This window comes from Gekko japonicus, unplaced genomic scaffold, assembly GCF_001447785.1.
Source record: "Gekko japonicus isolate JY-2015 unplaced genomic scaffold, Gekko_japonicus_V1.1 scaffold58, whole genome shotgun sequence".
Lineage (NCBI taxonomy): Eukaryota > Metazoa > Chordata > Lepidosauria > Squamata > Gekkonidae > Gekko > Gekko japonicus.
The window spans coordinates 804,652-820,988 of NW_015162475.1; the positions used below are offsets into that span (position 1 = coordinate 804,652).

Genomic DNA, 16,337 nt, shown 5'->3' on the forward strand with positions numbered 1-16,337 from the left:
CTCACCAGTAACCTGTACCCATTCACACAGCTGCTTTATTTTCCTTACACACACACATAGCATTCAACATGGGAGTGCATGGAGAATGGGAGTGAAAAAGCTGAGTGGTACGGGTCGGGCACCTAAGCTTTGCCTGCTGGCAAAGCACCCAGAATAGCCAAAATGTTGGTATGGAGGAATTAGAGCAAGAGGGGGCTGACAGAAGGAACCATGGAGAACAGAAGAAACAATGCTGCTATTGTGTTTTCTGCAAGAAAGGGACAGGAAGAACAGCAGTAGATGGTGTCTCTCAAGACTGGAAGGACAGTGTGGTTTTGAGGGAAAATGCCTTGAGGTGATAACAGCAAACAAGCAGGTTGGAGGGCCACACAGAAAGAACTTGGGGGCCGCAGGCTGGGGACCCCTGGTCTACTTAGTTTTCCTATTTTAAAAAGCTGTCAGTGTACAGATATTGCACCTATCTCTTATCTCCATCACTAGAAGCTAGTGTTATGCCACTGGTGAAGGAAAGCCTGAATTTACTATACCAGTTTGGTGTGAGCGAGAGCCAGGCTGGAACTTTCTTCTAATTCACTGGTTCAGTTGTACCTAGCAGTGAGGTTGCTAACATGAAGCCTGTTCCTGACTACACCCCAAGAAGAATTCCCATGCCACATCCAGCTCGTACTTCTTCCAAGAAATACTTATTCAGTGCCTGGTAACGTATTCAAGCAAAACAAGAACAATCTCTTTTATTTTCTTTATAACAAAATATACAGCAGCATTCGTAGTCTTTTGGGATACAGTAACTTCTTTGCACATTAACAGTAGACGGGGTACTTAATCTGACCAACCCAGCAGGCTGGTGGCAGCAAAGATCAGACAGGAGTAACTTTTATCACATTATGCTAAAAATAACCCATGCTTGGAAATTAGCCTTGTATTGTGTCTCCTAAATCTGGTAAGAAAATAGAAATTGGTCAGTCTCACATAAACGGGAGAAGAGATTTCACGTCTCTATTGTATTAAGGTACATATTGTTGAATGCTAGATTTTAAAACGTTTGAGTCTCTGTTTCTCTGCGCATGATGTAAATATATCTTTTACAGAAAGCATGCACAGCACTTGATATTTTGTAACAGCCCGATCCTAAACATTAGTTAGGATGAGAAGTTTGACTTATCCCTCTAAGGGCTATAAGCACTGTGCTGGCATTCTGTGCAGTGCGTTGCATCCTGACCACTTGCTTGTGGAGCAAGACCTCTGCACAATTAGGCTTATAACGCAATCTTTTTTTGGGGGGGGGGAGGGTGGTGTTTAATGCATTTGCTGTGAGAGATTCATTTACACAGATCCCGGCCTGTACTGCTTTCTACATGCAGAGCATGTAGAGCAGGCTGCATATAATCTGTGTTCCCCTCGGCATGATCTGTCCTAGTAGGCTTAGATGCACATGCTGATGTATAGTAATAGGTGTTAATATTCAGTATTTATACAGTGCTGAAGTGCCTGATGCAATCTCTAATCATATCTTGGATCACACACCTTTTTGGGGAGGTAGGGGTATATGAAAATTATTATACAGAACCTACATGCTAACCTGCTCCATAAACTGGTCCTTGAAAAATGTCACTAAAAGTACAATCAGGATGGGATTATATTAGCTCTAGAAAGTTCCCTTAATGAAACAGTAACTGAACAAGATTAGAAGCACAAGAACATTCCTCATGCTGTTTTGTAGGTTCCTAACTCAGTGAAGATGAGAACCATCTTCATTTGAGAGACATCAGACAGAGCTTCATGTAATTCTTCTGAGAGTGAAACTTTGGTTATAATAAAAAAATGTTTTTAGTAAGAGCTTTGGACAAATGTCTCAACTGCTTGTGGCCCAAATAGGAAGTAATAAATGGTGGGAACACCAACAGTTTCATATAAAATGAGATTATATGCTGTTTCACAAATCCATTAAAGTGGGGCTTACAAGTGTGTTCAGTGTATATTAGCTGTGTTGGAAGTGCTTAACTACTGTTGTACACACAGCAATACGAACAAGCTTTTCCACTTAATCAGAAGGAATGCTATATTTCCTGTCTAAACATTTTTTCCTAAACTGCATTGACACATAATCATACAATTAAATACTGCCCAATTTTTGTGCTGAAACAACAGGTGTAATTGTTTAAATAGAGTGAAATACTGAACTTTTATTCCAAGATAGTAGTTACTATAATTGCATATACAATATTTATAATTATCACTTTAAAAATTCAATGATGATATTAACCTTTGATTCCATCTTATGCTTAAGGAGTTTGCAGCCTAATCTTTCTAAAATACAGCTGTATGAAAGGTGGACAGGGTGGAAGGTGACACGTGATGCTACAAGCTCCGGTTTACCCAGCCATGGCATGCCCACTTCTTTCTGAAATTTCAGTAAAGGGGTCCTAGCTGCTGTGCTGTAGAACCTCAGGGACAAAATATACTAGGTAAGCCAGGTAGCACTTGTACTGTGAGACCTGAACCATGGGGTAGAGGCTCGTTCGAGTAGTTTATACTGTTAGCACCTTTGAAGTTTTTATGCACTTGAAAAATACAAGATGTTTCAAGTGTCAGCAGGTTTTTTGGGGGAAAGGCCCGAAATTACCAATTATAGTCAAAACTCTTTGCATGAAAGCTATTTAAAATGCAGAGGGAAAATCTTTGTGACCTGTGCGGTCTTGTATCCGTAACAAGTGAACGAGTACACACTCATGTATGAAGGCTGCATACATGTTTTTGCCATGTGTATATGGCAGTGTGCTACAACTTACTCCTATTTTCTGATTTGTACAAAATAGACAATGGGTTATAGCTCATCATGTGGTATAAGAAAATTGCATAAAGTTATCTTGACTCCATCTATAAAAGTCATCTCGTAATATACCCACCAACTCCTAAAAGTAGGATTTTGAAGAACTGGCAGAAACCCAGAGCTGGAATAGTTTTCTGTCATTAGCAGGCCCACATTGTTTTATCAGTACTATATGAATTTCAAGAGGAAACCCAAAAATGGTTGTGCCAAACAGATACAGACCTTTTTGCACATTTGGCCCACTGAAGTTTTGGAAGGGAGGTTAGCCAAGGAAAGAATGTGAATGTTTCAGTTGCAATTTTTATTTTTTAAGAAAGGGACAGGTGCACAGCCTTGGAGCTCTATATTCTCTTTGGATAAATCTCCATCATGCTGTAATCATGCCATGTCTGTCCCAGACTGAATTAATTCAGCACACAGGTGTGATCTTGCATATGCTTCTGTCTGCAGCTAGTCCACATTGAACTAAAGAATTCTATAGCAGCTAGGAACAGGAAGCAGCAGTATTTCTGACTCTCCCCTGCAGAGCCTAACTTTACTAGAGAGGTAGGTACTTATTATTCACTGGTGAAAGGTTCTCAACACCTACTGGAGAAACACCGCAGGAGGGGAAAAGAACATAAAATTAAACTGTTTCCCCAGTTATCAGACAAAGGAGCTAAGATCATATATACACATCCTTAACAGAATGGCGACTTTTGAGCAAAAGTAGTTTCTCCAAGAACCAGCTCCTAGAAATGAAGTACAGGCACTCTTAGAACATCAGAGCTATGTATTTCAGCCAGCTTTTTAGACCATTCTAAATTAAAACTCTTAAACGGTGGGGAAAAGCATTACTGGCTGTGCATGGGTGTATGGAACTATGTTCCACTGAAATGGAATGAACTCATTTCTCTGTATAGGATCGGGAGTGGAGGGGGTTTAAGCTTGCTGTTGGAATGCTAGCTTTGCAGGCAAGTTCTCTGTTCCAGCCTGAAATATGATTCACCTGATGCAAAAAAGAAAAAAGCAGGAGTCTAGAGAGATGGATTTTAAAATATAGCAAGATTTACATAAAACATCTTCACCATCCACAGAACAGCATACACTGGAAAACAGAGCCTGTCCTACATGACGGCTTGTTTGCTACTGTCTCTACGAAGGCTCAGATTTAAACACAAAGAGGCATTAAATGCAGATGATGTCCTGTGAAAGAGCTTGAAAGGCCATTCTTCGTCTTCATGATGCTTCAAACCATCTCTATGGGTTTGTTTAGCAAAGCTATCTGTGTTCTTTTACAAAAACCCACAAGCTATTGGTCGACTCCAGAACAGCTACTCTCCGATGCCCTGTGGTGACTGGGTGAGAGCAGAAAGCCAGGAGGACATGGCTGACTTTGCACTTGTGAAGGCCCCTCCAACTGACTGTCCTGTATTAAAAAAGCAACAAAAAGATTTGCAGAAGGGGGTGGGGAGAGAAAGAGAAACAGCTTATCTTGTCTCGTGCTTAAGTGTAAAATTCAAATTTTAGTTTAAACAATAGTTCAAGGCTTGTAGTCTGATAATTTTTCTGCATGCATTACATCCCATCTCCTGACTCTGGCAGAATAAATTACCTGTTTAAAGCAGGACTCAAAATCTAAATTAACCCTTTATGAACAGCCAGTGCAGAACAGTAACAGTAAATCTCGAGTTGATTCAGGTTGTGGCAAGCCACGGTTACGCAGAAGGCTGTTGTGAAGAAAACACCACCAAAATTGCAAGGAGAGGACTGCGTGATGTTACGAATATTAGTGAAACACAAGGGAAGAAAGTTGGTTTTGGGATCAAATTTAGCATCAAGCAGCTCGGGACTTAATTGTTTAAAAGAAAAGCAGGTTGAGTTTGATCCAACCAGCTTTTCCACCCATGGAAAAGGGAAGAGGGGAATCCCCTTTGACCACCAAAAGGATGGCTGGGGATCATGGGAGCTGTAAAGAGAACTGAGTGACACTGAGCAAAAATGCTGTCTATATCCAATCTCATGTGCTCATCTAGCCCATAATTAGTAATTGGGGTGTGGGAGGAAGAGGAACAAGATATATAATATCGGTGCCTCATCTTGCACCTGCAGACTCTTCCTTTGGTGGATGAGATGGATAACATCAAGCTTCCTGGCTTCCTTCTTCACTGTGTCTTGGCTCAGCTGCCTTCCTGCGACCCCTTCAGAGCACCAAAGGTGCAAGCACAGATACATGGCTCGTTGCCGGGAGGAAGGTGCTACTGAGTATATATCTGCTGCTGACAGCACATCCTGGTGGTCGGGCTTCTTACCTACAGCTTTTCCTGTCTGTACAACGTTCCGACTGGTAGTGACCATGGCGTTGCCAATCTTCTTGCCCCGTTCGCTATTCTGAACAGAACTACGCAAAAGGGAAAAATACAGCATCATACAAGTGACTCAGGCATTTGGTGTCTGTAGAGTTGACTGTATCAGTTAAGGAATTAATATGGAGTAGGGGATCAGAGGTCTAGGAATCTTTAAAAAATCTCAAGTTTTTCATAATATTGGCATCGGAATCAGAGTAGTTCTAGCAGTTGTTTATATTACAACAATCAGTTCTTCCTAGAGTATAAGCCCCAACTGAAACCACGAAGTCAGCCCACAAATGTAATGAAGTAACATATAAGCATAGTTAAATACGGTACTTACTGTGATAATCTTAATTTTACATCTGAAACTGAATATTGACCTTGGAATGGGTGACTGGGGAGGATGAGGGAGGGGAAAATGGGAGAAAACAGGAAAAGAATTTCAAATGTTTATTTGTCAGCTATAACAATAAGCCATCATTCTCTCAGAACTGAAATAGTTGAAAAACCACTCCCATTCTTGAAAACATAAGAGAAGCCAATGTTGGATCAGGCCAATGGCCCATTCAGTCCAACATTGTCACACAGTGGCCAAAAATACCAGGTGCCATCAGGAGGTCCATCAGTGGGGCCAGTTGCGGGGAGGGAGGGGGGAGGATCAGATGTGGGTACATGTCAGAGCCTCCCTTGAAGAGTGAACAAGAATGCTTAGTATAGACCCCTGTCAGGATTTCCTATGCTCTATGCCAGTTCCTCTTTGTTGTCTTCCCTACATGGAGACTTCAAGTGGTTCCCTGATTCTTAACTGGTTAGTCCATACCGAATCACATTACAGTTGCTTTGAGTCTTCTTGGCCTTTCTCTCCCACTTCTGGCTTGAGTAGCTGTATGTGTAACCAGGGTCCAGTTGCCAATCTGCCCCTCTAAGCAACATTTTTTGGGGGTATTTTTGCATTTGTGTGTCGGGGCATGAAGATTGTTCAGAAAAGTGGCTTGATAGCCTACTTCAGCCTCCTGGCCCTGGTATTCTTTGGAGGTCTCCCATCTAAATACTTGCCAGGGTCGGCCACGCTTAGCTTCCGAGATCTGATGAGAATCGGGCTTCCCTGGACTATCCAGATCAGGGCCAAGCAACAGTTTACAGGGCTAATGAAGCAGAATGTGCAATAAACCAGGGCTACACACACTACCCAAAGCGACGTTCAGAAGCAGAGGTCAATGCAATATCATGAGCACAGGTAAGAGAATCTCCAAAATTACTTTCTTTCTGCATATCTAAACTGAGATCTGATTCACAAAAGCTTATGCCAAAGTTAAATGTTGTTAGTCTTTATGGTGCCACTGGACTTTATTTTGCTACAACAGACTAAGATGGCTACCCCTCTTATGCTTGTAGATTGGCCTTAACATATTGTGTCTGTGAGGAAAACTAAACACAGCTGGGGTACAAGCTACGGGGAAAAAATATATGTGGGCAGGCCTCTTCTAGAAACTGCAGTGTATAATACTGGGCCCACTGCTAATAGAAAATACGAGCTCCTGGCCTCACCGTCTTCTTAGAAATTAAGTGACACACAAGTGCTTGAGAACCCACCAGGCGTGTCTTAAAGCCAAGTTTCCCTCAGTAACTGGTTCCCATGGGACTTAGTTGGGAGTAGGGCTGTCCCAGAACTACAATTGATTTCCAGACTACAGATATTGTCTCTCCTAGAGAGAATACCTGGTTCAGAGGGGGGGATTCTAGTATTATATCCTGCTGAGGTGCCTCCCCGGGTTCTGCCCCGCCCCACATCTCCAGGAATCCCCCATCTAGCTGTGACCCACACATGGTGGCTGTCCAGAATCCACCCAGTCTTCCCTCTAGGCAATCCTTCCTGCTCCTAGGTTAGCACTGTACAACATCTCTGGTCTGAAATGAGGCTGGAGAAGAATGCTAATATTTTCCTTATATATATATTCATAACACTTCACCCCCATTGTATTCCCCCTTCTGCTGCTTGGGCAGCCCCCCCCCCCCCGGTTTTCTCCCTTGCTCAAGTGATCCCAGCCTATCATGGATCACTTACTCAGTACATGGATGCTGAATAGCTTATTAGATTTGGCTATGTGCAAGCATCCCCAAGGGCAAATTAAAGCCACATACGGTAGTGCTTCCTTTACTGTGGCCAAGACTACTTAGTTCGCCAGTTCTCTCCTTTCTTAGTGGCCACACTGATTGATGCTTCTGTACCCTCAAAACTGGATGACTGTAACATGCTCCAATTTGGGCTGACCTTGAAGACAATACGGAAATTGCAGCTGGTCCAGAATGTGGTCAGCCTGATCGCTGTCGGGGGTTAGCCGATGGAAACATTTTTTAAAAAGAATTATATCCCGCCTTCCTCCTTGATCAGGGACTCAACGTGGCTTTTTCACGTAGCTCCCCCGTCCTCCACTTAACCCCAGCCACAACAGCCCAGTGAAGATAAGTCAGGCTGAGAGTTTGTGATGGGCCCAAGGTCACCTGGGTGGGCTCCCATGGCCGAGTGAGGGACTAAGATCTGGTCACCCCAGGCCCTAGTCCTAGAGTCTGTCCACTACACCACACCAGTCCCATGGCCAGTTTGTTTCCAAATTCAATTAAAGGTGTTTCAAAGCCTTTCACAGCCTGGGGCCTGCATAGCCGAAGGACCGTCTCTTCCCACACGATCCTGTGTACCAATCAGAGTCTTTAGGCCTTTTCCACCACGGCCCCCACCAATGTTCCCTCTAAGCTGTAGAGTTCTGTGAGCAAAAATTCTACTTTGTGAGCTACCGGCATTAAAGTTGTGAGCAGTTGATTTGGCTACTGCATAAATTAGTGTGTTCTGGAGCCATTCTTCCTGAGCTGAGGTAAAAATGTGTGAGCCGGAGGCTAAAAAACTGTGAGCTAGCTCACACTAACTCAGCTTAGAGGGAACACTGGCCCCCACATTCTACAGTGGACTCCTTAAAGAGGAGAGGGGAACGACCTCATTGAAGATCTTCTGAAGATGCAGCAAGGTGCCCCAACCTGGATAAGCCAGGCAAGCCTGATGTTGACAGATCTCGGAAGCTAAGCAGGGCCGACCCTGGCAAGTCCTTGGAAGGGAGACCTCCAAGGAATACCAGGGCTGGGACGCAGAGGCAGGCAACCAATGAAAGTTGTAAGAAGTGGTTCCTTTTTCCCTCTTGGCTCAAGACTGCTCGGAAAAAAACGTCCTAACCCCACTGGGGTCGCCAGAAGTCAACTATGACTTCTAGGCTCGCAAATGCACACACACGCACAGATACTCGCCCCCCCCCCCCAAAAAAAAACAATGCGGCAAGGCTTGTTTGCTTGGCAGGCAACTTGGGGTGGAGAGGTATTTGGGGGGTTTAGTCGGTTTAAACCTGTAATGTTTTAACAGCTACTTGTAAGCAGTCTTGAGCCAAGAGGGAAAAAAGGAACTGCTTCTCACAACTTTCACAGCCAAAGAGGGCAGACTTTTTTTTTTTTATAAAGTTTTATTTCCCTCTCCTAAAAAGGAGAGGATTTTGCTTTTACAATTAGAAAGTTAGGAAGGGGATATAGAGGGATAAAGAAAAGTGTTGAGTGATGTTAAGTATTAGTAAATTAAACTTTTTAAAAAAAATTAAAGTTAAAGTCTAAGCTTCTTCTGTGGTTAGGTGATCTTCTTTTCTTCTCTATTTTTCAAAACCAAATAGTTAATATGTTAGTAGTGTCCCTTTGGGGTTAGTATTACTTTTATAGCGTAATCCAAAATAGTTAGTTTTTGGGGCCTTTCCCTTTTTTGTCCCTCAAGTTGTACTTTATGCCAGTCGCTCCTTTGTCTTCCTCATCCTTCACCTCTCCCTCAGAACTGCTGTCCTCTCCGCTAAAAGAGGGCAGACTTTTGATACTGATGTCCATTGTTGTGAAATGGGCCTCACACATTGGGTCGGTTGTAAACAAACACAAAATCTTAGTGTCTTACCTAGGATTTACCTCTGCGAGAGCTGGGTGTTTATTGCTGTTCCACACTCTGTAATTGTGTGTATTCCTCCAAGCGGCTACAAAGGCTGCTCCGAAGTCTGACAGTATTTTTTCATTGTCTAACAAATACAATAGATACACTGAGTAGTTCTGTAGCATTTCATGTGCTCATGAGTACATCCATGAAAAAGTACAGTGATTGTATGGGAAATAGTATACATGAAACAGATAATGGAGGGCAGCAGCTATTCAACAAGGGGAAAAGCTCACTGACTGAAAATGAAAATTCAGTCTGTTATATGCTTTTAGATGAGACATGGGAATAAAACGTAGAGACACAGCATGGTAGTGTGGTAAGAACAAGTTATCAAGTCAGCTGCATTTGGAGAGGCAGGACATTTTCTTTTCATGCGTCTCGTTCAAGCCCTGGCCTCTCACTCACTGCATGAGACTTTTATAAACACAACTCTGAGCCACAAACCTCCAAATTCTACATCAGGGAAACCCAGCTGCTTTAATCAGAAAACATTTTTTTCCCTTATCAGTGGGTTCGTAGCTAGTTGATGAGCTTGTACAGTGCTAAGAGCCTTAGCAACAAATAAAGAAGTCCATGGCTTGAGTCTCATTCCCGCCTTAAGATGACAAATTTCGTTGGAAAGGGATGGGGAAGAGGACAATCGTGGACGTGTCCCCCGAGCTCCTTAGAGAGAGGATGGGCTGCAAATACAATCCCAGAAGACACAACTAAAGAAACAGGGGAATCTTTTGCAAGCTACTCCCTCAGCTCCAACCCCCATCTACAACAATAAAATGATAACCAGATGACTCACGCTTTGAGAGCGCACTGCAGCAAAGGAATGCTGATATGCTATTATTATCACCCAAGTATCAGCAAAGAATCTGTAAAACATTTTGGCAAGTGCCAGGGGTGGCAGATGGCAGAGCAGAGACAGATCGCAGTATGTGGGCAAGCACCCCCCACACAGCCCACCAGCTCTCACACATGGAGCCCTAACCATGAACACCAGGAATCTGTGCTGTCAAAGAAGGTCTTTTTTCCAGGGAGACAGACTCTCCAGCAGGCACCACTCTCTGTGCTTGGGCAGCAAGCTGGCAGACACACGCCTGGGTGGGAATACAAGAAGCCCTCTTTCTTACATGCTGCCAGCTGTGTGCAAGCCAGGCCTACCCTTCTCCCTGAATCTTCTTTTTTCCTTCCTCCTCATTAAACTTTCCTAAGTGTTATGCGAAAGGCATAAAATGCTTAAAGGAGTTATAAAGAGAGACTATGGTACCGGAGCTTACCTGGCTGGAGTGTGGCAGCCAGCAGCGCATGGAGATAGGAGCCGAACTGAGCCCGGATCCATTCATCTCCTCCTTCCCAGCCGGTGCCGTCCAGGAATACATCGTCCCTGTTCTCCGTTACGTGCTTCACCAGGTAGTCTGCGAACCTCAGGTCAGCCGTCGTGGGATTCAGAACCTTCCTGAGCTCTGGGTCGTGGATTTGGACAAGAGCTTCTTCAATCTGTTGAGATTGGCCCCACATGAAAAAAAAAAGCCGTCCAGAGCAAAACGGAACAGAGCCATATTTCTTAAAAGAGAGCAATGAAATTCCATTGTGCAGTAAACCACAGCCGCATTTGGAGATGTGTGCGCTCTACTGCCCGACCATAAAGCCGGGGGTAAGGCAGCTTATTGATCAAGCTCCTGTGCATTGTAACTCACAATCATCTATTGACTCTGTCCAGTCCCACCTATTTTCTCCTTGCGGTAAACTGTGGCACGGATTGCACCCCCTTTTTTCTCCCATCTTTCACCTGGCACAAATAACTGCTCTAGGTTTTACCTGCTCTTCTGGTCCCTTTCAACTCAGCAAGGTCAGTTACAGCCGGGGCTGCCAGTGGGGATGAAGAGACACGCCATGCAACATGGAAACAAACTATTCTACAGGTCACGATACGAGGTGGGGGGGAGGCTGTTTCAAGCAACTACCACGTGGGAGCCCCAATGTGTGCATTAGCTTGTGCAAATGCAAAGCCGCATGCATTTTAGTCTGGCATTTTTTTGGGGGGGGAAGGAGCCCTTATGCAGCCTGCAAATAACTTTTCAGATCAGCCTCCCGCCTGCTAACAGGAAACCAAATCAGATCCTTCCAGCTGGGAAACGTTTCATTCATTTCAAAATATATAACCTGCTTTCCTCCCTCAGCGTCTTATTGCCCCTGGCACGTAACCTGGCCCCACTGTTCGATGTGACCCAAGTGCCATTAACAGTGTTTCCTGAAGCTGTACAGGGAGAGGATATCCCTACCTCTACAATGGCATCGCTTAGATGCTTCTGCTGACGGAAGAGGATGTTGGTGGCTCCTGCAACGAAACCACGAATGGTTACATCAGAGAGGAGGTGGTGCTGCTGCAGCGCCATGTATGGCAAGCAAAGATATCCCTGGAAAGGAAAAGAGAAGTGATTAGCTGCAAAGGAAAAACAAAAGGCTTGATGGGGAAAGAGATGCCATGTTCTTAGATGCTTACAACAGGAATGTCTAATGTGTTTAGTAATTATAATGTGTACTAAGAGACCCCCTTCCAATGCAGAATTCATGTTTAGTGTTAACTGTACTGGAACAGTGTTACTTTAATTGAGCAGAATGGTTATTATCAACCAATCAAGGAACAACTTGACCAGGTCTTAGGGATGGTTCAGATGCAACACCAGAGCGTGATTTGTAACCACATGGTCAATGCCCATGCTCCCATTAAATCCCAACTGACTGGTGACTTCTGCAATAGCACAGTTTACCATCTGAACTAGGGCTTGCACTCCCCATCCGAAACAAGAAGAGACTGGCTTTATACATGGCACTTCACTACCCGAAGGAGTCTCAGAGAGGTTTACAATCTCCTTCCCCTTCCCCTCCCCACAACAGACACCCCGTGAGGTAGGTGGGGCTGAAAGAACTCTTTTGAGAGCCGCTCTTGACCGAACAGCTCTGAGAGAACTTGTAACTGACTAAGAAGAAGAAGAGATTGGATTTATACGCCGTCCTTCACTACCCAAAGAAGTCTCAGCAATGTTCCCTCTAAGCTGTGGAGTCCTCTGAGCAAAAATTTTACGTTGTGAGCAGGTGATTTAGCTACTGCAGAAATTAGTTTGCTCTGGAGCCATCCTTCCTGAGCTAAGACAAAAAATGTGTGAGCTGGAGGCTAAAAAACTGTGAGCTGGCTCACACTAACTCAGCTTAGAGGGGACACTGAGTCTCAGAGCAGCTTACAAACTCCTTCCCCTTCCCCCTCCCCACAACAGACACCCTGTGAGGTAGGCGGGGCTGAGAGAGCTCTTGACAGAAACTGCTCTTTTTCAAGGACAACTCTTATCAGAACTATGGCTTGCCCAAGGTCACACCAGCAGCTGCATGTGGAGAAGTGGGGACTCAAACCCGATTCTCCCTGATTAGAGTCTGTGCTTCTGACCACTACACCAAACTGCAAACTGTCTTCAAGCCAGGATTTGCAATATCGGTTTGGAGGAGAAACTCAAGCCATTCTTTGCTGGTTCAGGTGTAACATCAAAGTGTGGTTTGTGGCAGAATGCAGTTATTGACTATGTGGAGCACCTGAACATAGGGCTCATTCACACAGCATTGCAGCGCAGTGTGGCATTACATCTGAACCATCCTTTGGTTTAAATCCAGCCCGTTCATGCCTGTAGAGCATAGCTTCGAGGTGCCAAATGACCACAGGAACAAAACTGTCCCAACTGCAAGTCCAGTTACCATAATCTTTGGACAGTGAACAAAAGGCTGAAACAACAGAGACAGATGTACAAGCATTGTAAAGCCAAGAAATACCAAAAAGCTGCCTTTTTAAAGCAGGAAGTTTTAACAGGAAAATGTGACCACTCCCTGTGATTCTTCTGTGGTTACTCGGTTTTATAAGCGTCCCTCTCCTTCCCACAAATCTAAACACAAAGAAATTCAGTTGTGGGCCACTCCCTCAAAGTCATCACAGGGGGTGAATGTTTATAAAAGTGAGCAGCCATGGAAGAATGACAAGGAAGTCACCTTTACAGTGAATGTAGGGGTCACCCCGTCAACCTTCATTGTATAAACTTGCTCAAAGAGAAATCTACACAGTTACTATCAGAGGTCACCATACTTTCCCAGTCAGAATTTCCCAAAGTGAGGGTTACGGAGCAAATGGCTGTATTTCCTGTGCTTGATATTTTCCTATGCCATCAATTATGTTAGAACTTCCCAGAAAACTTTAGTGGTTTTTTTTTTAAAAAAGTCTTTGAACAAAGTCCTTTTATGTAGCTTACACCCTGATTTCAAAGGAAAGCACTGAAGGCATAATAGTTGAACATTATAATAGAAGAAGTAAAATGCCAGCCCACTTCCAGCTGCTGCCTTAGAAAAATTGTGGCATTTAACTAAAAAGGGCTGCAGGCACCCAGAGCAAAATGGGGATAAAAGGAAGCACGTGGCACAGGACCTGGCCGTCGGGAAACAAAGGCTAGGCACTCCTGTAACACAAACCTCGGGAGCCACCAGCAGATTGCTTTTAGTGCTGATTAAACCCTTCAGACCCTCAAAGACGACCGACGCATTCTCTGACTTCAGCATACATTCTCACATCAAAAAGGATGAGAGAAATTCACGAGCCATTCTCCTAAGGGTGGGTTTTAGCCACAATGGTTAACAGTGTGGGGGGAGGGATCTTCCACGTTCAGAGGCTTCTGCATCCTTTCTAAGCAACTGTGTGTGGCCCTTTCCTCTCATGGACTTGTGTGTTGACAGTGTAACTCCTGAGCCGTGAGACCTTCGTGAGCATCGTGTGCGGCAGGCTCCAGGAACTGATGAGGCCGGGCAAGTCCTGTGCTGAGCCCCAGAGCTACAAAAGGGGTTACTGACCAACAACGAGCATTGCTTCCCTGACTGGGATGAGATCTGTCTGGGCCTTGAACTGTACGGGCATGTCCAGACGTTCCCACTGATGGCGCAGAGACTCTGGGATGGTCTCTCAGCTCACTTGCCTCATTCTCCTTTACTTTCATTGACAGTTACGAGGTCCCCCTTGGACAAGTTTCCCAAAAGCTGGACATTCCCAGCCTTAGCACTCCAGCGGCTCAGCTTATACATCAGACAGCTTCAAGGACTACTGCCCACTCATTTACCCTCATTTTTCTCCCTGGCAAACTGGCAACAGGATTATTTTTCCAAAGTATGCGTGGCGCTTTGAGTAAACCCCTCATCTGTCCTGCTTCAACAGTGTTAAATACACCTTTGCACTCAAAATCTATTAAGATCTAAATCTGGAGCGCTCACTGTCCAAAAGCAAGGCCTTTTAAATCAGCATCACCTAGGAGACTGCACTTCACTTTTTTGGGGAAAAGGGCCATAAGATTTTGGTAACTCTCTTACCTTGGTGAAGATGGCTAAAGGCATGCCATACTGGTCCTCTTCTAAACCAGATATAAGTCCAGGAACAAACACTGTGTGCCCTGCCTTCGGTTGAGGCTGCACAGTAATTGGAATGGTTTCAGAGACCACCAATTCCTTTGGAAGGATTTCAAGCTGCCCCGCTGTCGCAGAAGGGTCATGTTCTCCTTTCGAGTTGGGGTCCTCCAGGACATTTGGATCTAAGGTTTCCCAGTCGCTCTCAGAGGACTCCGGAGACGTGCGGGAAGGAGGTTTCAAATGCTGCCCCGTGTCATTGGAAGCCTGTGTTTTGAAGGCGTTATCCTCAGTCTCAGGTACAGGCATATCTGCCTTCTGAGTCGCCAGTTCTTGGTTTCCCAACAAAGTCTGGCTTTCCTCAGCCCTTCCTCGGTCTGAACTGGGGAGATCCACAGCAGAGAGCGAAATATAATCCTCAAAAGGGAGAGCAATTCCCTGGTGGACGGTGTCATCAGATACCCTCTTTCTCGGCCGGTACTGTGAACAGTCAGTAAGACCGTGGTCTATCATACCTGGAACCGGAGGTACACCAATCAAAATCAATGACAGCGAAATAGAAAGTGAATTTAAACGTAGTAATGCAACATACTGCACAACATAGCCTGGTGTGGATTGTGGTGGTGCTGAGGGAAGGGGGGCACCATCCTCCCCCCCCCACGTTATTAATTAATTAAAATTCCCTACACATGTGTCTACTGGGGAGGAGAGAGAATATTTATTTGTTTATATTTTCCTGCCCTGTTTTCCCCCCTACAATAGGGACCCGAAGCAGCTTATCATCATTCCCCTCTCCATTTTCTCACAACAGCCCTGTGAGACAGGTTAGGCTGAGTGTGCGCGTGTGACTGGCCCAAAGTCACCCAGCAAGCTTCCATGGCAGAGTGGGGACTTGACCCTGGGTCTCCCAGATCCCACAAAACTCTAACTGCTACAACACATTGGCCCTCCAACAAAGAAAGGGGCACCTGTCTCTTTACAACTAGGAACAACAACAACAACCTAGGAAGTGGTTTTGACTGGGGGGTGGGTGGGGGAGATGGTGCAGTTCCCCCCCTCCCCGGTGCCACAGCCCTGGTCTCCTCCACAGCTGTCGCTTAAAGCATCTGGGGAATCTGATCACACATTCTCCGTGCAACAAGTACTTTGCCCCTCAGTCTCCTTTCCGCGTGAAACATGAAAATGCAAGCACTGACATGGCCTCTAAGTCACTGATTCCCAGCAGTGGCCGCACATAACTGAAGCAGCTAAGAAAGAGCTACACCAAGTCATGAGAGTTGGGTCCCCTAATTAGATGGTGTCTGGGACACATTAAACACACGTATTACTCACTAGCTAGCCACTGTACTTGGGAGTACCAAAAAAAATAATAAATCCCCCTCTATCCCACTTTCAGGGCCTAGTGGCTGGATGACAGAAGGAAGCTACGCTCGAAGAGAATGGAGGGTTAGAGATAACTGCTCCAGTGTTCGGCGCAAGTAGCCTAGCTGTTGCTGCATCAAAAACCTCCTAATGTACCTGGCCTGCCAACTGCAGTTGTGTGGCTCGCTTATTAGTTGCACGTGCTGCTGTGCGTATGAGGAATGGCTTCCAGTGCAGCAGTGCAGACGGATCGCATGGGGCTGCCACTAGAAACGTTTCCTACTCCCAATGCAGTGGGGCTGTCCTTGCTGCTGCTGATAGTTTTGAAAAAAAAAATGCTAGAAAGCTGGGGCATACAACCCATAGCCCTTCAGGGGAAAATGAAAGGGGG

General features: G+C 45.0%; 1 protein-coding gene across 1 annotated transcript in view; it reads right to left on the bottom strand.

The window, feature by feature from the left end:
• Positions 1 to 2,261: 2,261 nt before the first annotated feature.
• The window catches only part of AVL9 (AVL9 homolog (S. cerevisiase)), a 38,625-nt gene continuing 24,549 nt past the window's right edge, over positions 2,262 to 16,337 (bottom strand). Inside the window, exons 10-16 of the mRNA XM_015405740.1 lie at positions 14,552 to 15,099; positions 11,443 to 11,577; positions 10,438 to 10,657; positions 9,134 to 9,251; positions 5,501 to 5,554; positions 5,122 to 5,210; positions 2,262 to 4,238 (exon numbers count right to left, since the gene is read on the bottom strand). Coding sequence (XP_015261226.1) covers positions 4,144 to 4,238; positions 5,122 to 5,210; positions 5,501 to 5,554; positions 9,134 to 9,251; positions 10,438 to 10,657; positions 11,443 to 11,577; positions 14,552 to 15,099 — 1,259 coding nt within the window. The 3' untranslated portion in view covers positions 2,262 to 4,143. The remainder of the gene's footprint in view (positions 4,239 to 5,121; positions 5,211 to 5,500; positions 5,555 to 9,133; positions 9,252 to 10,437; positions 10,658 to 11,442; positions 11,578 to 14,551; positions 15,100 to 16,337) is intronic.